General features: G+C 43.7%; 1 protein-coding gene across 1 annotated transcript in view; it reads right to left on the reverse strand.

Annotated features, from left to right (window-relative positions):
- Window positions 1-25,226, reverse strand: part of LOC126143884 (farnesol dehydrogenase-like) — a 131,620-nt gene that overhangs the window by 102,820 nt on the left and 3,574 nt on the right. Inside the window, exon 2 of the mRNA XM_049915455.1 lies at window positions 358-520. Within this exon, the coding sequence (XP_049771412.1) occupies window positions 358-520 (163 nt within the window). The remainder of the gene's footprint in view (window positions 1-357; window positions 521-25,226) is intronic.

The raw sequence follows: 25,226 nt of genomic DNA on the forward strand, positions 1-25,226 counted from the left end.
AAATGCACTACCTACCACGCTTGACCTCATGTATACCATTTAGGTGTTTTCCAACTCTTGATGTGCTTCCACAAAAATCTGTCTGTGATTGATAATGGTACACGTTCTAGACTCATACTGTGTCACACTGCTTTTTATCCGTGCATTGTTTATCGGATGCATCAAAACTTGAAAGAAACAACAAGTAAAAGTAAAAAAATAAACAAAAAGCGTGCGAAAGGATTTGTGTATAGTCGCTTAATCTGAAATCAGTATGCGTAACTACGGTTGAATACATTTCTCTTTTTGAATCAGTTAACAGTATCATATCTTATAGTAATTTCTTCAAAGGTAGTTTCGATAGTATTTTCTACTCACCAGTTGGGCTTGCATCAAAGAAGACGCCAGCGCTGTTGATGAGAATATCGACACCTCCCAGGTTGTCTAGAGTCCACTTGAATGCAGATACAACGCTTTCTTCATTGCTGACATCACAGTAGCGGGGATATAACTTTCCTTTGGCGTCATTTAATTCCCATGCCTGGTGAAGAAAGAGACCAGCCGTATAACACAATATTTTAATAACAATACGTTGGTATTTATTTGTATTTCATATCTGTCAGCAGCCTTCCAGAATACGGACACAAAGAATAGATGTGACTTCTTCAGAACGATGGAGCTGCTCCTTGTTCCAGTTTCAATACCCAGCAGCTTCTAAATAATAAATAGGGGAGAGGAGGACCAATTCTGTGGCAAACATATTCTCCGGAGCTAAGGCCGCTACACCTTTGCTTGTGTTGGTGCTTATAAGCTCTTGTGCATTGAACCTCGACCCAAGATTTGGAGCTTGTTTTGTGGAAGGCTGCGGAGGAACAGGGCTAGGGGATAGCCGGGCAAAGTGGTCATGGCAGGCAAAGCGGCTGTGGGGTCCGATGTGCTACGAGGTACCAGCATAGTGCGGGGAATACCTCGACTTCTTCCCCCATGGAAGGTCCAGTCACCCCGTCTGCTGTGCCGCTCATCGGAATTATAGTAATTTTTGTGGATTTCAGTTATTCTGAAGTAAGGTAAGCGGACACTTTCTGAATTTATTGCGGAGAGGGAATGTCATTACATCTGTTTACTGAAATTGTGCTGGAAGTGTCATATCTTGATTCCATAATCTCACGCTATAAGAAAAAAAAGAGTCATCACTAAGGAAATAACCGATCTGGTCGACAATCGAGGGCAACTGTCTCGCCGCAGTGGATACACCGGTTCCCGTGAGGTCACCGAAGTTAAGCGCTGTCGGGTGTGGCCGGGACTTGGATGGGTGACCATCCAGGCAACCATGGGCTGTTGCCATTTTCCGGGGTGCCCTCAGCCTTCTGATGCCAATTGAGGAGCTACTCGACCGAATAGTAGCGTCTCCGAAAAAAAAGTCATGACGACTTGGAGAGCTGTGTGCTGACCACACGCCCCTACTAGCCGCAACCTCAACTGAGGATGACATGGCGGTCGGCTGGTCCCGATGGGCCACTTGTGGCCTCGAAAAAGAGTGATGCTTTTCTTCGGCAATCAATAGATGTGATGTACATGTATAGGCAAACAAACGATTACAATTTCCGAAAAGTTGGATTCAGAAATCGAGCAAGTCAGTAACGCGTTGGTCTACCTATGGCCCTTATAGAAGCAGTTATTCGGCTTGGAATTGATTGAGGGAGTTGTTGGGTGTCCTCCTGAGGGATATCGTGCCAAATTCTGTCCGCTTAGCGCGCCAGTTCGTCAAAATCTTGAGCTGCTTATAGGGTCCTGGCCATAACGCTCTGGGCTCCATCGGGCCTGAAGACCACATAGAGCTGCATATTTATGGCTGTGGCGAAGATCGAACACTTGTGTCCCACCGCTGTCTCTCTCTCTCTCTGCTAGGTTGCTGTGCCGAATAAACGGAAAAATACAGCTTCTCACAAACCGAAATGAACAGCTAATTTAGCTCCTGGCTTGTCTATAAGCAACTTGTGGAAATACATAGGCATTCTGCAAATAACAATACGAATTATGAAAAGAGCATCTCAGTTACCCATTCACTATGTTAATAAACCAGAGGAGTACTATTAGAACATAAAAATATGAATAAAATATGTAGGATAACGCTACATGAATAATTACATGTAAAAAAAGCGGAAGTAAGAGTGATTTCAGATGTGCCGCAGGGGAGTGTCGTAGGGCCGTTGCTATTCACAATATACATAAATGACCATGTGGATAACATCGGAAGTTCACTGAGGCTTTTTGTGGATGATGCCGTAGTATATCGAAAGGTTGTAACAATGGAAAATTGTACTGAAATGCAGGAGGATCTGCAACGAACTGACGCATGGTGCAGGGAATGGCAATTGAATCTCAATGTAGACAAGCGCAATGTGCTGCGAATACATAGAAAGGAAGATCGTTTAACATTTAGCTACAGTATAGCAGGTAGGCAACTGGAAGCAGTTAATTCGATAAATTATCTGGGAGTAGGCATTAGGAGTGATTTAAAATGGAATGACAATATAAAATTAATCGTCAAAAAATGGTTCAAATGGCTCTGAGCACTATGGGACTTAACTTCTAAGGTCATCAGTCCCCTAGAACTTAGAACTACTTAAACCTAATTAACCTAAGGACATCACACACATCCATGCCCGAGGCAGGATTCGAACGTGCGACCGTAGCGGTAGCGCGGTTCCAGACTGTAGCGCCTATAACCGCTCGGCCACCCCGGCCGGCAATTAATCGTCAGTCAAGCAGATGCCAGACTGAGATTCATTGGAAGAATCCTAAGGAATTGCAATCCGAAAACAAAGGCAGTAGATTACAGTACACTTGTTCGCCCACTGCTTGAATATTGCTCACCAATGTGGGATCCGTACCAGATAGGGTTGATAGAGGAGATAGAGAAGATCCAACGGAGAGCAGCGCGCTTCATTACAGGATCATTTAGTAATCGCGAAGGCGTTACGGAGATGATAGATAAACTCCAGTGGAAGACTCTGCAGGAGAGACGCTCAGTAGCTCGGTACGGGTTTTTGTTGAAGTTTCGAGAACATACCTTCACCTAGTAGTCAAGCAGTATATTGCTCCCTTCTACGTATATCTCGCGAAGAGACCATGAGGATAAAATCAGAGAGATTAGAACCCACACAGAGGCATACCGACAATCTTTCTTTCCACGAACAATACGAGGCTGAAATAGAAGGGAGAACGGATAGAGGTACTCAAAGTACCCTCCGCCACACACCGTCAGGTGGCTTGCGCAGTATGGGTGTATATGTAGATGTAGACAGTGAACTGATGGAAGAACTGCACTTCTCACGAAATTTCAATCAACATCTTTTGAATGTCAAAATACGAGGGTTGGAACTTAAATAGTGGCAACTGATTATTCACAAGCGATACAAAAGAGTTACATGGTTGCACCCGTCGCTGTCCCTCACCAGCGTTGTGTAGAACCCTTTGGCAGCGATTTGGAAGGCGCAGTTTTCCGTTAGCAAACCCTGTTCTGTTGATGGTGCGAATGGAGTGGTCTACTGCCTGTCGAATCTCTGGAACAGTTCTGAAGCGAATGCCACGAAGTGATTCCTTCATCTTCGGAATGACGTGGGACGAGCGAGTCCATTTGCTCGGAGGTAAGGTAGGTATGTCAACAACGTGTGCTATCAGCGACAGTAGTAGATTCCATGGAGTAGTGTCTCCACAGCAATGTGCCACTATTTAAGTTCCAACCTACGTACTTAATTGCCTCTTGTTCACGTAAGGAGAAATGCTTGTCATGATCAAATAATGATGAATATGAGCAGCACGGAAAAAGTAATGGATTTTCTCACATATTATTCGAGAATGAAATGGTGAAGATACAGATTGAAAGTCTCTGTGTGAACTGCAGTGTAATTATGTACAAGTAGGTGGAGAGAAGACCAAGAGGGACGAGAAACAGGATTTCAGGAGGGAACTGTGGTCATTGACAGTCATATTATGTGGGTGAAGTCTACTGAGACGGCAGATTGATGAGGAGACTCCCTCCCCTCCGCCACTGCAACCCTCCCCCTCCCCCCCCCCCTCTCTCTCTCTGTCCACCAGGGATTATAGCTATTACAATCTCCTACTTTGCCCTAAACTTGGCTAATAAATCTATGCTAGGGCATCAGCCACATCTAACTCCGTTATTTTGCTGACTAGGTAGTCAAATTCCTTAATTTCATTTACTTCGTGGCCATCGATCCTGATGTTAAGGTTCTCGTTGTTCTCATTTCTGCTACTTCTCGTTTCTTTCGTCTCTCTTCCACTTCCTCTCAATCCGTACTATTTACTCATTAGACTGCTCATTCCATTCAGCAGATCAGGTAACTCTTTTCACTTTCACTCAGGATAGCAATGTCATCAGCGAATTGCATCACTGATACCCATCCACCTTGAATTTTAATTCCACTCCTGAACCTTTCATTTATTTCCATCATTGCTTCTTCGATGTGCAGACTGAACACAAGCGGCTAAAGGCTTCGTCCCTATCTTACACTCTTTTTAATCGAGCACTTCGTTCTTGGTCATCCACTCTTTATTTTCCCGTATCGCTCTTCTACATATTGCATATTACACGTCTCTCCCTATAGCTTACCCCTACTTTTCTCATAATTTCGAACGCCTTGCGCCATTTTACAGTGTAAAACGCTTTTTTGAAAGTCTCTTCGGGTTTGCTGCCGGATCCTAAAATCAACTTGACTCGATATTTCGGCGATCCAACTGTTCGCCATCTTTAGGAAAATGCTGCTTCTGCTGATGAGTCCCGCTGAGAACTGACGCCAGGTCGCAAATCGACGTCCTATATAGGCCACCGTTCAGTACACGGCGCATGCGCCGCCCATCACAGTTTCTGCCTTCCAAAACAGGGAGGTGGCGCCGCCCTTAGTGAAACACTGCTGGCAACGATATATCGCAGTCAAGGCCGCACCAAAGAACGTTCAGCTTTGATGCGAGATAATACAGGATTCCACGTCTTGCTAAGAGGAAACCCATTGTCTCTGTTGATTAAATTATCAGTCAACCTAATCTCAATCGCCTCTTTATACGCACTGTTCCAAAAACCGGAAATGTTGGCAACCACAACAGTTTCCTCAAATTTCATTTTGTGTCCCTCATTTAGGCAGTGATCTGCTACCGCCGATTTTTCCGGCTGTTGTAGCCTCGTATGTCGGCGATGTTCCACACACCTGTCTTGCACTGTGCGAATAGAACGGCCAACGTAAGCTTTCCCACATTGACACGGAATTTTGTACACCCCGGGTTTCCTAAGCCCCAAATCATCCTTCACAGTGCCGAGCAGAGCCCTAATCTTAGAAGGTGGACGGAAAACACTCTTAATGTTAAAATTCCTTAAAATTCGTCCAATCTTAAACGATAAGCCTCCAGCATAAGGAAGAGAGGCCACATATCTATGTTCCTCTTCGTACACTTCCGGAGATGGTCCAAACTCCATAGCCCGACGGATCTGCTTCTCGGTGTATCCATTTTCCTTAAAAACAGTCATCAAATGCTCAAGTTCTTGGGTAAAGCTGTCTGCGTCGGAAATGGCATATGCTCTCCGTACCAAAGTCCTAAGGACGCCACTACGTTGGTGTGGTGGATGACAACTCTTACGATGCAGGAAGCCTACGTAATCACATAAAACGCTTTTTCCAGGTCGATAAATCCTATTAACGTGTCTTGATTTTTCCTTACTCTTGCTTCCATTACCACCCGCAACGTCAGCATTGCCTCTTTTGTGCCTTTACCTTTCCTAAAGCCAAGCTGATCGTCATCTGACACATCCTGAAATTTCTTTTCTATTCTTCTGTATGTTATTTTTGTCAGTAACTTGGATGCATGAGCTGTTAAGCTGATTGTGCGATAATTCTCGCACTTGTCAGCTCTTGCAGTCTTGGATATTGTGTGGCAAATATTTTTCCGAAAGCCATATGGTATGTCGCTAGGCTCATACATTCTACACACCAAAGTAAACAGTCGGCTTGTTGCCACTGCCCCACCGATATTCGAAATTCTGATGGACTGTAATCAGTCCCTTCTGCCTTATTTGATCGTAAGTCCTTCAAGGCTCTTTTAAATTTTGAGGCTAATACTGTATCCCTATCTCTTCTAAATCGACTCCTGTTTCTTCTTTTATCACATCAGACAAATGTTCTCTCTCAAGAGGCTTTCAATGTCCTTTTTCCATCCATTTGCTCTCTCCTCTGCATTTAACTGTGGAACTCCCGTTACACTCGTAATGTTACCACCCTTGCTTTTAATTTCACCGAAAGTTGTTTCGACTTTCCTGTAAGCTGCGTCAGTCCTGCCGACAATCATTTCGATTTCTTCACATTTTTCATACAGCCATTTCGCCCTAGCTTCCCTGCACTTTTCATCTCATTCCTAAGTGACTTATATTTCTCTATTCCTGAATATACTTGAGCATTTTTATACTTCCTTCTTTCATCGGTCAGCTGAAATATTTCTTCTGTTATCCATGTTTTCTTCGCAGTTACCTTCTTTGTACCTATGTTTTTCTTCCCAACTTCTGTGATGGCCCTTTTTAGAGATGTCCATTCCTCTTCAACTGTACTGCCTACTGAGCTAGTCATTATTGCTGTATCTATAGCCTTAGAGAATTTCAAGCGTATCTCGTGATTCGTTAGTACTTCTGTATCCAACTTCTTTGCATACTGATTCTTCCTGAGTAACTTCTTAGACTTCAGCCTACTCTTCATCATCACTACGTTGTGATCTGAGTCTATATTTGCTCCTGGGTACACCTCACAATCCAGTATCTGATTTCTCACTATGATGGAATCTAACTGAAGTCTTCCCGTATCATCACGCCTTTTCCAAGTATACCTTCTCCTCTTGTGATTATTGAACAGAGTATTCGCTATTACGAGTTGAAATTTATTACAGAACTCAATTAGTGTTTCTCCCTTCACTTTCCTTGTCCGAAGCTCACATTCTCCTGTAACCATTTCTTCTGCTCCTTCGCCTACAACTGTATTCCTGTCCCCGATGAGTATTAGCTTTTCTTCTGCCTTTACGTAGTGTATTACCTTTTCATTATACTCACATACTTTCTCTATCTTTTCATCTTCAGCTCGCGACGTCGGCATGTATACCTGAACCATCGTTGTCAGTGCTGTTTTGCTGTCGATTCTGATAAACCTAGCACTGAACTGTTTACAGTAACACACTCTTTGCCCTACCTTCCTACTCATAACGAATCCTACTCTCGTTATACCATTTTCTGCTGCTGTTGATATTACCGTACACTCATCTGACCAGAAATCCTTGTCTTCTTTCCATTTCACTTCACTGACCACTACTATTTCTAGATTGAGCCTTTGCATTTCCCTTTTAAGATTTTCTAGCTTTCCTACCACGTTCAGGTTTCTGACATTCCACGCCCCGAGTCTTAGAACGTTATCATTTCGTTGGTTATTCATGCTTTTCCTCATGGTCACCGCTCCCTTGGCAGTCCTCTCACGGAGATCTGAATGAGGAACTATTCCGGAATCTTTTGCCAATGGAGAGATCATCATGACGCTTTTCAATTACAGGCCACAGATGCTGTGGATACACGTTATGTGTGTTTAATGCAGTGGTTTCTGCTTCCTCATGCCGTTGATAATTGCTGATTCTTCCGCTATTAGGGGTAAACACCCTCGACGTCACTCCCGCCGCCGCCCCCCCTCCCCCCCGGTCTCCCAATCCTGTAATACCACCTCGTTCACAGTTGACACTACACATGAGCCAAGGTAACGTTCTCCAAGCACTCGCCAAATCCAAACACTTTCGTTGGGTTGCTACGGGGCAGTGCGCGATTCATCGCTCTAAGTCACTCTTTTCCTGTCATCCACTGACCAGTGGCGTTGTTCTTCATACTAAGTCAAGCCCCGAACGGAGTTTTTTTTTTGTTTTTAATATGTTGCTCACGAGGAGCTGCTCTTTCTGCATTCTTTTCAACGGCCAGGCAGAGACACTGTGCTAGGGGAACTTCTGGCAGCACTTTTGAAACTTACGACTGATTCCTCCCGCTGATTTCATGCGAATTTTAACTGCTGCCTTCTGCTATGGCCGACGGTCTCTGTTTGTCAGTAGACGAGGCCCTCCTGGCGTTACTTTATCTGTGGTTGTTCCTCCGCTTTTCCACTGCACAGTTACATCACCAACAGCCAATGTGGGCACCTTTAGAAGAGTTGAAACGTCCCTGATGGATCTGTTAGTTAGGTGACATTCAATGACGAGTCCACGTTCGAAGCCGCTGAACTCTCGTGGACCCATTGTGCTGTTACTGGTTTTCTACAGCACCACCGCCACACCCCATAGTGACATACAACGTCGATCAGGTCGTCAAACAATAATTCTTCTATGTGAGACCTGAGTTTCTCCTGGCGTATACAATTTTCAAACAACTGACGGGTATTCAACCAGGTAATATTTTCAGCGACCGCCGATATTTCGGCGTGAGTACACTCCGCCATTTTGCCTTGAAAATGGCGTACTCCCGTCGAGATATCGGCAGTCTCTGAAAATATTACCTGGCTGAATAGCCGGAAGTTGTTTGAAACTATAATTCTTCTAATTTACAAGAGGGAAAAGCACCCAGACGAGTGGAAAATATCTTCCCCTAGAAGCATCCGATGCCATTATTCAGTATTTATCGGCGTATTTTATGTGAAAAGTCATGTGCCAACGGTGGTGGGTTCGTCACTGATAGCTTACTGGAGTCCACCGAACAAAACACACTCAAAGAGGCGAGGGGGGGGGGGGGGGATCGGAAGAAGGGGGAACAACACACCATGAAGGAGTTATCCGAAAAGGACGAAAATCGACAAATGTGATGCACACGTACAGACAAACAAATGATAAAAATTTCAGAAATTTGGATGGTTTATGCAAGAGAAAGAGCTTTCTTTACAAACTGGGGAAGTCAATAACGCGTTGGTCCACTTCTGGGCTTATGCGAGCAATTAGTCGACTAGGCATGATTGTTACAATTGTTGGACGTAGTCCTGAGGAGTATAACGACAAAATCATTGCAATTGGCATGTTAGATCATCTATATCCCAGGCTGATTGCGGTTTCTGCCCAAAACGTTCCAATCGTTCTCAAATTGGGAGACCTTACTGACCAAGGTAAGCACGAAGACAAGCAGTATGAAACTTCCTGGCAGACTGAAACTGTGTGCCGGACCGAGACCCGAACTCGGGGCCTTGGCCAGTAAGGTAGAGTACTTGCCCGCGGTAGGCAAAGATTTCGATTTCGAGTCTCGGTCCGACACACAGTTTTAATCTGCCAGGACGTTTCATATTAGCGCACACTCCGCTGCACGGTGAAAATTTCATTCCGGAAGCAGTATAAACTCTCGCCGTGTGCGGGTGGGCATTATCCTCTTGAAATGTAAGCCCTGGATGACTTGCCACTGTGCTGTAAGGGTGCTGCAGGTAACAACCAAGTCCGCCGCTCGTGGTCTCGCGGTAGCGTTTTAGCTTCCCGAGCACGGGGTCCCGGGTTCGATTCCCGGCGGGGTCAGGGATTTTCACCTGCCTCGAGATGACTGGGTGTTTGTGTTGTCCTCATCATTTCATCATCATCCCGGAAAGTGGCGAAATTGGACTGAGCAAAGATTGGGTAATTGTACGGGCGCTGATAACCACGCAGTTGAGCGCCCCACAAACCAAACATCATCATCATCATCGGTAACAACCAAAGTGGACCTGCTTTGAAATGACACGGCTCTGTAAACCATCACTCTTAGCTGTAGAGCCATATGGCGGGCAAAAATCATGTTGGTATCCCACTGCTGTCTGAGGCGTCTGCAGACACGTCTTCTGCCTGGAACGTCATTGATTTTCGAATTGAGCTCCGACGACCAGCGGCGACATGTCTGAAGACACGGTGAGATACCCACCTGACTGTCGCCAGCCATATGGCACGACAACCAGGAGTGATGATGACGCCATACCATTTCGTAACGGGGCCCATTTCGTTGTCATCAGCAGCATCCTTACAGCAGAGCGCCCGCCACCCTGGGCTTACATTTCAGCAAGATAATGTGCGCCCACAAACGGCTAGAGTTTCTGCTGCTTGTCTTTGTGCTTTGCAAATCCTACCTTGGCCAGCAAGGTCTCAGCATCTCTGCCCGACTGAGAGCGTTTGGAGCACTGTGGGCAGGGCCTTCAAGCCAGGTGGGGGTTCTGACTATCTAGCGCGCTAAATGGACAGAATTTGGCACGTATCCCTCAAGAGGACGCCCAGACACTCTGTTCAATCAGTGCCAATCCGAATAACTGTTTTTATAAGGGTCAGAGGTGGACCAACGCAGTAAAGAGTTGCTCAATTTGCGAAGCTCTTTCTCTTGAATACATCAACCATTTTATCTAAAATGGTAATCATGTGTTTGTCTGCACATGTACGTCATGTCTACGGATTGTCATCCGATTTTTATAATTCCTTTGTGGTGCATGTTTTTATTGCCTTAGAGTGTAATATGTGTTACAAAGGTGCTAGCAGACTTGGGCCATAGACAATCCGTTTCAAATCCCACACGAAGTGCTTCTATTAATGAATACAGGTTCATCTCAAGCACTTTGCGAGCGAGCTCTACGAAGGGAGTTGCAAGCAACGGCTGGACATTTGGAGTCGGGTACTTCGCAAAAGGCCAATGTTCACAGTGGCACATGAAGCTGCACGTCCTCAGTGAGCCAAACACCGCAGAACTTGGACAACAGCTGGGGTGAAGGCGTCCGATGCATTCAGAGAAGACAGGATTTGGGCTGTTTTCAAAGGTTACAAGGTGTCGAGTACACCGAAGATCGGATGACGGCTCTGACTCTGAACACTATGGGACTCAACATCTTAGGTCATAAGTCCCCTAGAACTTAGAACTACTTAAACCTAACTAACCTAAGGACACCACACACACCCATGCCCGGGGCAGGATTCGAACCTGCGACCGTAGCAGTCCCGCAGTTCCGGACTGCAGCGCCAGAACCGCTAGACCACCACGGCCGGCCCGAAGATCGGATGAGGTGTGGGTTTGTATGTGTGTGTGTGTGGGGGGGGGGAGGTCGAAAGTAGTCCTGAGATGTTTTGGGGACGTTTTGCAAATCATGACCATGGCCCAATCATTCAGGTTATCTTGAACCTGAACAAAGATGTTTATTTTAACGTTCCCAGTGAGCAAAAGTTATCATTTATTCCACATTTTCATGCCGAGTACGCGGCACGACTCGCAATGGTCGTGTTCAGAGAGCTACACGCATATGTTCCTGGCGTGACCAATACTTGTTGCACATCAACTGGCCAGAATTTTTTTAATCATCAGTCTTCTGTCTGATCTGATGCACAGCACGCCAAGAAGTCTTCTCCTGTGCCAACCTTTTCATTTCAGAGTATCACCTGCTACCAACGTCCTCATTTGTTTACCGGGTGTATTCCAGTCTCTGTCTTCTTCTACAGTTTTTACCCTCTACAACTCCCTCTAGTACCACGGAAGTTATTCCCTGATCTACATCAACATACATACTCCGCAAGCCACTGTACTGTGCGTGGGAGAGGATACCCTGTACCAGTACTACTCATTTGCTTTCCTGTTCCACTCTCAAATAGAGCGAGAAAAAAAGATTGTTTATAAGCCTCCGTAGGGGCCCTAGTTGCTCGTATCTTATCTTCGTGGGCATTACGCGAAATGTATGTTGACGGCAGTGGATTCTTTCCTCAATAGTATTCCTCTAAAGGAACGTAGGCTTTCCTCCAGGGATTCCCATTTAAGTTACCAAAGCTTCTCCTTAATAGTTGTGTGTTGTTCGAACCTAAAGGTAACAAATCTAGCAGCCCACCTGATGTCCAGGTGTCCTGTTGCCCTGTCCCTTCTTCTCGTCAGTACTTTCCACGTATTCTTTCCTCGCCGATTCTCTAGAGAAACTCCTCATTCCTTACTTTATCAGGCCATCTAATTTTCAATATTCTTCTGTACCACCACATCTCAAAGGCTTCGATTCTCTTCTGTTTAGGTTTTGTCACAGTCCACGTTTCACTACCATACAATGCTATGCTCCAAACGTACGAAGTTTCTTCCTATAATTACGGACTATGTTTGACGTTAGTAGACCTCTCCTGGCGAGGAATGAACTTTTTCCTAGTGCTATTCTGCTTTGTACGTCCTCCGTGTACCGTCCATCTGCCTAGGTAGCAGAGTTCCTTAACTTCTAAATTTTTAGACAACATAGTTGTATGGAGATAAACAGCGATTAATTTACTTATAATCAATTATTCGAAATGACAGTCATAATCCCATTATTTATTTTGCCGCCAACCGGTTTCAACCCGCGATGGGGTCATCTTGAGGGCAATTTACACCATTTGGTCGCTCGCTAGAGTCGTCACCCTGCCTGTGCACGGTTGGTAATTAAATAAATAAATAATGCGACTATGACTGTCATTTCGAATAATTGATTCCTTAATTCCGTCTACATCCTGATCCCTAATTCTGAAGTTTCTCGCTGTTCTCATTTCTGGCACTTCTCATTACTTCGTCTTTAATCGATTTACTCTCAGCCGATATACTGTACTCAATACAGTGTTCATTCCATTCAACTGACTCTGTAAATCTTCACTTTCACTGAGGATAGCAATGATATCAGCGAATCTTATGATTTGTTTCCCTCGCTCTGAATTTTACCTCCACTCTTGAATCCTTCCTTTATTTCCGTCATTGCTTCTTCGATGAACAGACTGAACCGCAGTGGTGAAAGACATCCCTACGTCACCCCCTTTTGAGTCCGAGCACTTTGTTCTTTGTCTTCCAGAGCAGAAATGATCGGACTAAAAAGGATGTAAGACATTCCCATCTTAATCACGTAGAAAGTGCTTAGGGCTACTTGGAACAGCAAGTGAAACATAAAATCAATATCTTTGCAATATGTTAGCTCCACTGAGTGAAAAAGCAGTTAATGGCTTCAGGTGGATATACATGAACGAATTTGCGGACTGTCTTTGTCGTCGAATCAAGGTCTTTGTCAAGGCGGTGTTACACAAAATAACCTGATGTCTCTTTGTTGTCGCTAATTTTTTGTTCTGTGTGTTTACTGCGGTGACAGAGATAGCTAAAGCGAATCATAATTTCCCGGCGTACTGCATGAGCAAAACAATCGAGAACGAATAATCAGAACATCGAGGGTACATTGTTTAGCGCCACGTGTCAGACGTTTATCTTTGAACTTTTCGCTCACGATATATGCCGGTACGGACTGAAGAATTGCTATCCCTCTTATTTTGTCAAGAAGACACCACTTTTATACGCTTATCCTATAGACGCCTAAGAGACCTGCTGAAGTTACAGATAATATGTGCGGCGTTGTGTCGAACTTGTCACATTTAAGGAACAGTAAAGATGTATGAATTACGTCTGTCATATTTTTAGCTGGCTGCAGTTGCAGTATCTATGTAGTATCTTTGTCCGAGTTAATAACTCTGGTAAGTTACTGCATGACTTTCCACTCAGTGGTCATTACAGCCAAAAGTAATCTTTATGGCTATGCTGATAGCAACCTCGTTACGGAAAGGAAAGTCCAGACCACGCGCAGGTAGGTGCCTAACTGTTGTAAATCATCTTATACTTTCTAGTTGTCTCAATACTCTCTGAACTCTCGAGAATATAGCAATGCGTCCGAAGAGAAGGAGTCGAGGGGAGTGGTGGTGGAGTACGGGTGGCCTACAAAGTAACCTCCATCAAGTTAGACTGTTGTTTAACTCTGTTACCAATGTTGCAAAACCAAATCCATGATACGGCTACCAGAATGAAAAATGCTCCTTTAGTAGCACGAAAAGTGCGACAAATTCCTGGAAGAGTTAGGGATGTAAAATAAGAAAACTAGCTGTTCGATTTATCTAATAGATTCAAAGACATTTAAATAAAACGTCTAGAGCTATTCGCGCGTTTTTACTTGTCAGTATTAATACCGATGTCATGTAACGTAATGCATTGTGTCAATTAAATTAACATGATACATGATGTCATATCGTATAGCATACACATGCCATCCATGTCATCCAACATAGCACTTGTCATGTCGTGAAATATGACAGCGTGTCGTTATTGTTTAGGATGAATGCGTCCCCTCTGGGATACTTCCTGTTACACGCTCGTATGCTTCCTGCTGTAGATGCGTCCACTCTCTAGAAGCACATAAATTTGTGCCTGTTTTTTCTTAAGCCCCTCACCATACCTGTAACAGGGGGTGGGTCTAAGAGAGCTCACTGGACTGGGAAAGTAGGTTTAACTCGTAAATAAACGCGAATACGTCAAGATGTTCTGATCTAAATTTCTTTGGAGCTGTCAGACAAGTCGAAAAGCTAGTTTCCTTCCTTTACGTTCCTAACTCTGCCGAGGAGGTCTTCGTCTTTTTTTTGTGCTACGATAGGAGCATTTTTCATTCTGGTCCCTAACTTTTACTCTACCACAATTTTGATATTAGAGCGCCATAGCTCGACAATCGATGTAGATTTTTGTTGACTCGGACGACGAATGATCCGGTAAACGTTTTTGTATCGTCTTTCGAACCATGTTGCTTGTGTCGTGGGAACGGATAAAACTTTTTACAAAACAACAGGGCGACCATTAATTAAGTTGCAAAGCTCCTTAAAAAATTTGAACAGATTCGCTCAAGTTAGAAGCACAGAAGCGGCGAGCCTAAAAACCTTGCAAAACGTGGCTTTTGCTCATAAAATCAGGATATAGGCAGATTTTTGAAAGCGAGTTTTCAGTTTTATTGTAAGAATGCATTTTTTATTTAACTGATTCCTTTCAACAGTGAGCGCATTCAATTCACGTAAAAACGAATTCAGTTCGACTTGAAACCATCGTATCTGGACGAGGGATAAAGATTACTGTTTTTAAAAAAATCCATTCTGACTTTATCCATTTATGTACCTTCGTGCAAAGTTTGAAGTGATTCGTACAAGTTTAAGGTATAGATGTGCTGCGCTAAAAAACCTCCCACAAAACCATGTTTTTTGCACGTAAAATCCAAAAAAAGCGAGATTTTTTTAAATGGTTAAAACTTTTCTTAGACTAAGGTCTGAAATGCCGGTGGCCCAAATTTGACCCATCAGTCTCTCTCTAGCCCAGAGTTATTTAATGGTGATTTGTTTTTCACGTAAAATCCGAACGGTGCACATACAAATGGTGCCATTAGCTGAACATTAACTTCAGCTCTACATCTACATCTACGTGATTATGCTGCTATTCACAATAAAGTGCCTGGCAGAGGGTTCAATGAATCTCTTTCAAGCTGTCTCTCTACCGTTCCACTCTCGAATGGCACGCGGGAAAAACGAGCACTTAAATGTTTCTGTGCGAGCCCTGATTTCTCTTATTTCATCGTGATGATCATTTCTCCCTATGTAGGTGGGTGACGACAGAATGTTTTCGCAATCGGAGGAAAAAACTGGTGATTGAAATTTAATGTGAAGATCCCGTCGCAACGAAAAACGCCTTTGTTTTAATGATTGCCACTCCAATGCACGTATCATGTCTGTGACACTAACACCCCTATTTCGCTATAATACAAAACGAGCTGCCCTTCTTTGAACTTTTTCGATGTCATCCGTCAGTCCCCCCTGATGCGGATCCCACACAGCACAGCACTCCAGAATAGGGCGGACAAGCGTGGTGTAAGCAATCTCTTTAGTAGACCTGTTGCACCTTCTAAGTGTTCTGCCAATGAGTCCGACTCTTTGGTTTGGTTCACCCACAACGTTATCTATGCGATCGTTCCAATTTAGGTTATTTGAAATTGCAATCCCTAAGTATTCAGTTGAATTTACAGATTTCAGATTTGTGTGACTTATAGTGTAATCGAAAGTTAGCGGCTTTCTTTTCGTACTCACGTGAATAACCTGACACATTTCTTTATTCAGGGTCAATTGCCGCTTTTCGCACCATACAGATATCTTATCTAAATCACTTTGCAATTCGTTCTGGTCATCTGATGACTTTACAAGACGGTAAATGACAGCATCATCTGCAAAACAATCTAAGACGGCTACTGAGATTGTCACCTATGTCGTTAATATAGACCAGGAACAATCTTTTGCAAATGGAATTAATAGATTCGTACAATTTGACCTTACATCAGTTCCCGTACAAACCTTACTTAATATACTGTAACATAGCTAAAGACGGGTGTTCGAATGAGTATATAAATGGCAGCTGGTCCAGCTAAGCTCAAATGCTCAAATAGGAACCGAGCACCAAGACCCCCTCCCCCAAACCGCGGTATTAAAAGTGGCCTTTTCACAAATATTTTTTACACGAGATATAAAAAAGGGAACTCACTCTACTGCATACATTTTACGAGTTAAGTTCACGAGGAGACTTTTTTTTTCATTAACGTCCTGCGTTAGTAAATTTTGCCCACTCTGGATTAAAAGCCCACCTTTTCATCCAGTTCCGCTACATGACTGCTTCATTTGTTCTAGTAATAAACTATTGACGTGTTTGACGTAGGGAATAAAAGGTGGAATCGACATAATAACAGCTCCTTCTTACAAGTAGGAAATTTGGAATCATCTTTGCCTTACACCCCCCCCCCCTCTCCTCCACACACACACACACACATGAACCATGGACCTTGCCGTTGGTGTGGAGGCTTGCGTGCCTCGGCGATACAGATAGCCGTACCGTAGGTACAACTACAGCGGAGGGGTATCTGTTGTGAGGCCAGACAAACATGTGGGTCCTGAAGAGGGGCAGCAGCCTTTTCATTAGTTGCAGGGGCAACAGTCTGGATGATTGACTGATCTGGCCTTGTAACACTAACCAAAACGGCCTTGCTGTGCTGGTATTGCGAACGGCTGAAAGCAAAGGGAGACTACAGCCGTAATTTTTCCCGAGGGTATGCAGCTTTACTGTATGGTTAAATGATGATGGCGTCCTCTTGGGTAAAATATCCGGATATAAAATAGTCCCCCATTCGGATCTCAGGTCGGGGACTAATCAGGAGGACATTGTTATCAGACATAGAACTGGCGTTCTATGGATCGGAGCGTGGAATGTTAGATCCCTTAATCGGGCAGGTAGGTTAGAAAATTTAAATAGGGAAATGGTTAGGTTAAAGTTAGATATAGTGGGAGTTAGTGAAGTTCGGTGGCAGGATGAACAATACTTCTGGTCAGGTGACTACAGGGTTATAAACACAAAATCAAATAGGGGTAATGCAGGAGTAGGTTTAATAATGAATAGGAAAATAGGAATGCGGGTAAGCTACTACAAACAGCATAATGAACGCATTATTGTGGCCAAGATAGATACGAAGCCCACGCCTCCCACAGTAGTACAAGTTTATATGTCAACTTGCTCCGCAGATGACGAAGAGATCGATGAAATGCATGATGAAATAAAAGAAATTATTCAGATAGTGAAGGGAGACGAAAATTTGTCATGGGTGACTGGAACTCGATAGTAGGAAAAGGAAGGGGAAACGTAGTAGGTGAATGTGGAATGGGATTAAGGAATGAAAGAGGAAGCCGCCTGGTAGAATTTTGCACAGGGCATAACTTAATCATAGCTAACACATTTATGATTCTTGGTTCAAGAATCATAAATGAAGACTCTATACATGGAAGAAGCCTGAAGATACTGGAAGGTCTCAGATAGATTATATAATGATAAGACAGAGATTCAGGAACCAGGTTTTAAATTGTAAGGCATTTCCAGGAGCAGATGTGGACTCTGATTAGAATCTATTGGTTATGAACTTTAGATTGATACTGAAGAAACTGCACAAAGGTGGGAATTTAAGAAGATGGGACCTGGATAAACTGAAAGAACCAGAGGTTGTAGAGAGCTTCAGGGAGAGCATTAGGGAACGATTGACAACAATGGGAGAAAGAAATACAGGGCGGCAGAGGATCAAGTAGGTAAAAAGACGAGGGCTAGTAGAAATCCTTGGGTAACGAAAGAGATACTGCATTTAATTGATAAAAGGAGAAAATATAAAAATACAGTAAAAGAAGCAGGCAAAAGGAATACAAACGTCTCAAAAATGGGATCGACAGGAAGTGCAAAATGGCTAAGCAGGGATGGCTAGAGGGCAAATGTAAGGATGTAGAGGCGCATATCACTAGGGGTAAGATAGATACTGCCTACAGGAAAATTAAAGATACCTTTGAAGAAAGGAGAGCCACTTGCATGAATATCAAGAGCTCAGATGGAAACTCAGTTCCAACCAAAGAAGGGAAAGCAAAAAGGTGGAAGGAGTATATAGAGGGTCTATACAAGGACGATGTTCTTGAGGACAGTATTATGGAAATGGAAGAGGATGTAGATGAAGATGAAATGGGAGATACGATACTGCGTGAAGAGTTTGACAGAGCACTGAAAGATCTGTGTCGAAACAAGGCCCCAGGAGTAGACAACATTCCATTAGAACTACTTACAGCCTTGGGAGAGCCAGGCCTAACAAAACTCTACCATCTAGTGAGCAAGATGTATGAGACACGCGAAATACCCTCAGACTTCAAGAAGAATATAATAATTCCAATCCCATAGAAAGCAGGTGTTGACAGATGTGAAAATTACCGAGTTATCAGTTTAATAAGCCACGGCTGCAAAATACTAAGGCTAATTCTTTACAGACGAAAGGAAAAACTGGTAGAAGCCGACCTCGGGGAAGATCAGTTTGGATTCCGTAGAAATGTTGGAACACGTGGAGAAATACTGACCTTACGACCTATCTTAGAAAAATGATTAAGGAAAGGCAAACGTACGTTTCTAGCATTTGTAGACCCAGAGAAAGCTTTTGACAATGTTGAGTGGAATACTCTCTTTCAAATTCTGAAGGTGGCGGATGTAAAATACAGGCACCGAAGGGCTATTTACAATTTGTACAGGAACCACATGGCAGTTACAAGAGTCTAGGGGCATGAAAGCGAAGCAGTTTTTGGGAAGGGAGTGAGACAGGCTTGTAGCCTATCCCCGATGTTATTCAATCTGTATATTGAACAAGCAGTTAAGGAAACAAAAGAAAAATTCGGAGTCGGAATCGGAATTAAAATCCATGGAGAAGAAATAAAAACTTTGAGCTTCTCCGATGACATTGTAATTCTGTCAGAGACGGCAAAGGAACTGGAAGAGCAGCTGAATGGAGTGGACAGTGTCTTGAAAGGAGGATATAACATGAACATCAACAGAAACAAAACGAGGATAATAGAATGTAGTCGAATTAAATCGGGTGATGCTGCGGGAATTAGATTAGGAATTGAGACACTTAAAGTAGCAAAGGAGTTTTTCTATTTGGGGAGCAAAACAACTGATGATGGTCGAAGTAGAGAGGATATAAAATGTATACTGGCAATGGCAAGGAAAGCGTTTCTGAAGAAGAGAAATTTTTTAACATCGAGTATAGATTTAAGCGTCAGGAAGTCGTTTCTGAAAGTATTTGTATGGAGTGTAGCCATGTATGGAAGTGTAACGAGGACGATAAATAGTTTAGACAAGAAGAGAATAGAAGCTTTCGAAATGTGGTGCTACAGAAAAATGCTGAAGATTAGATGGGTAGATCACTTAACTAATGAGGAGGTATTGAATAGAATTGGTGAGAAGAGAAATTTGTGGCACAACTTGACTAGGAGAAGGGACACATTCTGAGGCATCAAGGGATCACCAATTTAGTATTGAAGGGCAGATTCAGAAGGATGTTGGTTGCAGTAGGTACTGGGAGATGAAGAAGCTTGCACAGGATAGAGTAGCATGGAGAGCTGCATCAAACCAGTGTCTGGACTGAAGACCACAACAACAACAACTTTACCTTACAGCACACAGACACCTGCATCTACATCGAACACTACATAAGCACACTGGACTGTGTAGAATCGTCTCTAGTCGGGACATTGGCTTCAGTTGCGTGAGGAAAGAACCCTTACTTTTCTTTAGGACTGCCATATAAGGTAAAGCCATTCGCTGATGACATAATTGCTGTATCCCGAGATTTAGTGACAAGACAATCCGTGTGCCGCACCGCCCTAGGACTTAAATGAAAGGGCCAACAATCTTTTTCCATCATATCGCCTTAAAAGGCCCGAAAATTTTTCATACTTACTGAAATCCTGAACCGATTATGTCTACATCTGTTACAGACTCTTCATCACTGCACTGCCCACCCAAACCACCCATATAAACTATACATAAGTACCTATTGGTGCTTGGTGGCCGCAGTGTCTTGTAAAGTCGTCCCGAATGTATTGGTTCCTATGGTTTTGCGAAACCCAGGTTTCGTCCAGACAGACCACACCCCTATTGACCTATGTATGCAATAAACGCATAGTCTGCAAAAATTTAGCTCTCAAAGCGGCAAATTTCCTTTCGGTCCTTAGAAAATTTGCATCCATTGTTTCTTTTTCCGAACTTAAAAGCGATGACCTAGAAGGTACAAAACGGACGTTTGCGCGCCTGTGTTCTCAGCTCCCTGTTGTAGTTCTGCACAGACTTCGCTGTACATTAATGCAGTATTCTAACTTAATCCTTCAGACCGCATCTTTATTAACATCGTCTAGTTGAGTAAAGCTGTTTTCCCGTTTACATCCGCTGCATGACGAATGGAAGAGATTAATTACACACGCAGCTTCTGAAGATGTTACGATTCCGCCAACACCTAGCACTCTGTTGTCCGAGACTCCACATGTTTCCACTGTCAGTTTTTGTGCTCGGGCAAAGTTAATGTTCGATTTAGCTTCTTCTCATCAACATGTACGTGGAAAAACCTTAACGCAATAGATGTTACACTTTAAATTTGTGTTTCAATATCCATTCGATGCTGCCATAAGCAAAGAAAATGTGCGCTAGCAACTATGTTAGGAGCACTTCGTTGATCTTCAGTATCGCTGTAACTAGACTGAAGAGCCAAAACAACTGTTACATATGCCTAATGTCGCGTAGGGCCCTGCGAGCACGCAGAAGTGCCGCAACACGACATGGCATGGACTCGACTAACACCTGAAGCAGTGCTTGAATAATGTAAGGCTGTCCATAAATCCGTAACAGTACAAGACGATGGAGATCTTTTCTGAACAGCATGTTGTAATGCATCGAAGATATACTCAGTAAAGTTCAATTCGAGGAATTTGGCGGTCAGCGGAAGTGTTTAAACTTGGAAAATGGTTCCTGGAGACACACTGTAGCAATTCTGGAGATGTCGCATTGTCCTGCTGGAATTTCCCAAGTCCGTCGGAATGCACAATGGACATGAATGTATGCGTGTGATCAGACAGAACGCTTACATACGTGTCACCTGTCAGAGTCGTATCTAGACGAATCAGGGGTCCCATATCACTTCAACTGGACAAATCTCACACTATTACAGAGCCTCCACCAGCTTGAACAGTCCACTGCTGATATGCAAGATCTATGGACTCGAAAGGTTGTCTCCATACCCGTACGCGTCCACCCCACAATTTGAAACGAGACTCGTCCGACCAGGCAACATGTTTCCAGTCATCAACAGTGCACTGTCGGTGTTGAAAGGCCCATGCGAGGCGAAAAGCTTTGTGTCGCGCAGCCATCAAGGCTACACGAGAGGGCCATCGGCTCCGAAAGCCCATATCGATGGTGTTTCGTTAAATTGTTCACTGGCTGACATTTTTTGATGGCCCAGCATTGAAATCTGAAGCAATTTTGCGGAGGGTTTGCACTTCTGTCATGTTGAACGATTTTCTTCAGTCGTCGCTGGTCCCGTTCTTACAGGATCTTTTTCCGGCCGCTGCGATGTCAAGGATTTGATGTTTAAGCGGATTCCATTCGTGAAATGGACGTACGGGAAAAATCCCCACTTCATCACGGCCTCTGAAATGCTGTTTCCCATTATTCGTGGACCAACTATAGCACCACTTTCAAACTTACTTAAATCTTGATAACATGTCATTGTAGGAGCAGCAACCGATCTAACAAGTGCACCAGACGCTTGTTGTCTTATATACGCGTTGCCATCCATATTCTGCCTGTTTACATATCTCTGTATTTGAATATTCATGCCTAGTTTCTTTGGCGTTTCACTGTATATGTGTAGAAGAACGAGCCTGCGTAACAAAGCGAAACTGAGCACACGGAAGAAGTAGTGAAATGTGATAACTTACTAGCGGGTACTTAACATGGAAACATCGCAAAGCTGACACGTGCGACCTTGAGCCAACTGGTTTTGTGACGGAGTCTGCAAGTCTTTCGCGGGTACTTAACATGAAAACATCGCAAAGCTGACACGTGAGACCTTGAGCCAACTGGTTTTGTGACGGAGTCTGCAAGTCTTTCGCGTTTTCCCGCGCAGCGCCGAACACAGTGCCTGCGAGATGCGTGGATCAGACTGTACCAGGCGCGGCTCGAAGTTAATGTCTCCGAGACGGAAGCACCAGAAAAGATATATTAAAATACATTACCCAACAGAGGATTACAGAATTTAAACACTCAGAAAGCATTTCGAATATTTTCTGCACTGGTTTAAACAATGACATTCAACGTTTTTGGAACTGTTGATATCGAGTGATGTTTTTCGAACAGGTAGTAGCTAGACATGGCTGCACCTTGATATATCAGTTAGCTCCATGTAGCAGAGGCTTGTGAGCGTGGTCTCTACGTAGTACAGCTCTTATGGCCCTCTCCAAGTCTCTGTTCATGCAGCCTTATGGTGTCGTACCAATCTACAGATGATTTTCACGTTCTGGTGCTTACAAAGAAAGGTAATCAACAGAGCGGCCGAGCCTCTGGTAACGAATGTCTCACTCTGTATATTTCAATTGTACTTGGTCGAGTCATGAACATGGTACATGCAAACCTGATCGAAACATGAATCAAGAACAAAAACAGTGCAGATATATGCAGGGGTACGATAATGTGAGAAAGTAATGATATTGGTTACAAAAAGCATCTTTATTTTTATTTTTAATCAACTACATTGATATCAACTTCAATGTGACGTCTTTGTACCTTCACATACTCCATCGGTGTTTCCATTGTTGGTAGCATCTCTCAAACTCATCTTCACGTCTCTTAATGCTGTCGGATTAATAAGAAGTTTGTGATAGCACTGAAGCGGATTTTGGCGTCAAAAAATGCCAAGCATTCAATGCAGTATGCGATGGTGCATTATCGTGATGCATGATCCAGTTGTTAGCAATATACAGGGTGTTTCAAAAATGACCGGTATATTTGAAACGGCAATAAAAACTAAACGAGCAGCGATAGAAATACACCGTTTGTTGCAATATGCTTGGGACAACAGTACATTTTCAGGCGGAAAAACTTTCGAAATTACAGTAGTTACAATTTTCAACAACAGATGGCGCTGCAAGTGATGTGGAAGATATAGAAGACAACGCAGTCTGTGGGTGCGCCATTCTGTACGTCGTCTTTCTGCTGTAAGCGTGTGCTGTTCACAACGTGCAAGTGTGCTGTAGACAACACGGTTTATTCCTTAGAACAGAGGATTTTTCTGGTGTTGGAATTCCACCACCTAGAACACAGTGTTGTTGCAACAAGACGAAGTTTTCAACGGAGGTTTAATGTAACCAAAGGACCGAAAAGCGATACAATAAAGGATCTGTTTGCAAAATTTCAACGGACTGGGAACGTGACGGATGAACGTGCTGGAAAGGTATGGCGACCGCGTACGGCAACCACAGAGGGCAACGCGCAGCTAGTGCAGCAGGTGATCCAACAGCGGCCTCGGGTTTCCGTTCGCCGTGTTGCAGCTGCGGTCCAAATGACGCCAACGTCCACGTATTGTCTCATGCGCCAGAGTTTACACCTCTATCCATACAAAATTCAAACGCGGCAACCCCTCAGCGCCGCTACCATTGCTGCACAAGAAACATTCGCTAACGATATAGTGCACAGGATTGATGACGGCGATATGCATGTGGGCAGCATTTAGTTTACTGATGAAGCTTATTTTTACCTGGACGGCTTCGTCAATAAACAGAACTGGCGCTTATGGGGAACCGAAAAGCCCCATGTTGCAATCCCATCGTCCCTGCATCCTCAAAAAGTACTGGTCTGGGCCGCCATTTCTTCCAAAGGAATCATTGGCCCATTTTTCAGATCCAAAAAGATTACTGCATCACGCTATCTGGACATTCTTCGTGAATTTGTGGCGGTACAAACTGCCTTAGACGACACTGCGAACACATCGCACGGCCACATCGCACGGCCGACGTCTTTAATTTCCTGAATGAATATTTCGATGATCGTGTGATTGCTTTGGGCTATCCGAAACATACAGGAGGCGGCGTGGATTGGCCTCCCTATTCGCCAGAGATGAACCCCTGTGACTTCTTTCTGTGGGAACACTTGAAAGACCAGGTGTACCGCCAGAATCCAGAAACAATTGAACAGCTGAAGCAGTACATCTCATCTACATGTGAAGCCATTCCGCCAGACACGTTGTCAAAGGTTTCGGGTAATTTCATTGAGAGACTACGCCATATTATTGCTACGCATGGTGGATATGTGGAAAATATCGTACTATAGAGTTTCCCAGACCGCAGCACCATCTGTTGTTGAAAATTGTAACTACTGTAATTTCGAAAGTTTGTCTGCCTGAAAATGTACTGTTGTCCCAAGCATATTGCAACAAACGGTGTATTTCTATCGCTGCTCATTTAGTTTTTATTGCCGTTTCAAATATACCGGTCATTTTTGAAACACCCTGTATGAACTTACACGATGGTCCCGGTTTCGAAATCTGTCGAGAATTTCCTGGTAATAGTATGAGTTTACTGTTTGGTCTGGAGGTAATCATTCTTTGTGCACAATACCTGTTGATTCAAAGAATCGAACAAGCGTGCTTCCTTTGGTCTTGGCGATTCCATTGTGAACTTTGACGTTAGGTCTCGAAATCATACTAGTAAAAGTAACTTTCATCACCAGTGGCAGTTCGGTCCAGTAGTTCTGGGTTCAGTTTTACTTGTTTCAACATCCTGGCAGCCACAGCCCTCCGTTGATCTTTTTGTTGCCGTGTGAGATTTTTGGGACTCATTTTGGCACAAACTTTTCCGATTCCCAGATTTTCTGTCAGTATCAGATGGACAGTTTCCCGATGAATGTTCAGTTTGTTTGCAATTATTTTCACAGTTAATCTTCGATCAGCTTATACAAGTTCTCTCACCCTGGGCTTGTTGTCAACTATTCGTGGTGTTGATACTCGCCCACTGCGGTG

This window comes from Schistocerca cancellata, chromosome 2 (assembly GCF_023864275.1).
Source record: "Schistocerca cancellata isolate TAMUIC-IGC-003103 chromosome 2, iqSchCanc2.1, whole genome shotgun sequence".
Lineage (NCBI taxonomy): Eukaryota > Metazoa > Arthropoda > Insecta > Orthoptera > Acrididae > Schistocerca > Schistocerca cancellata.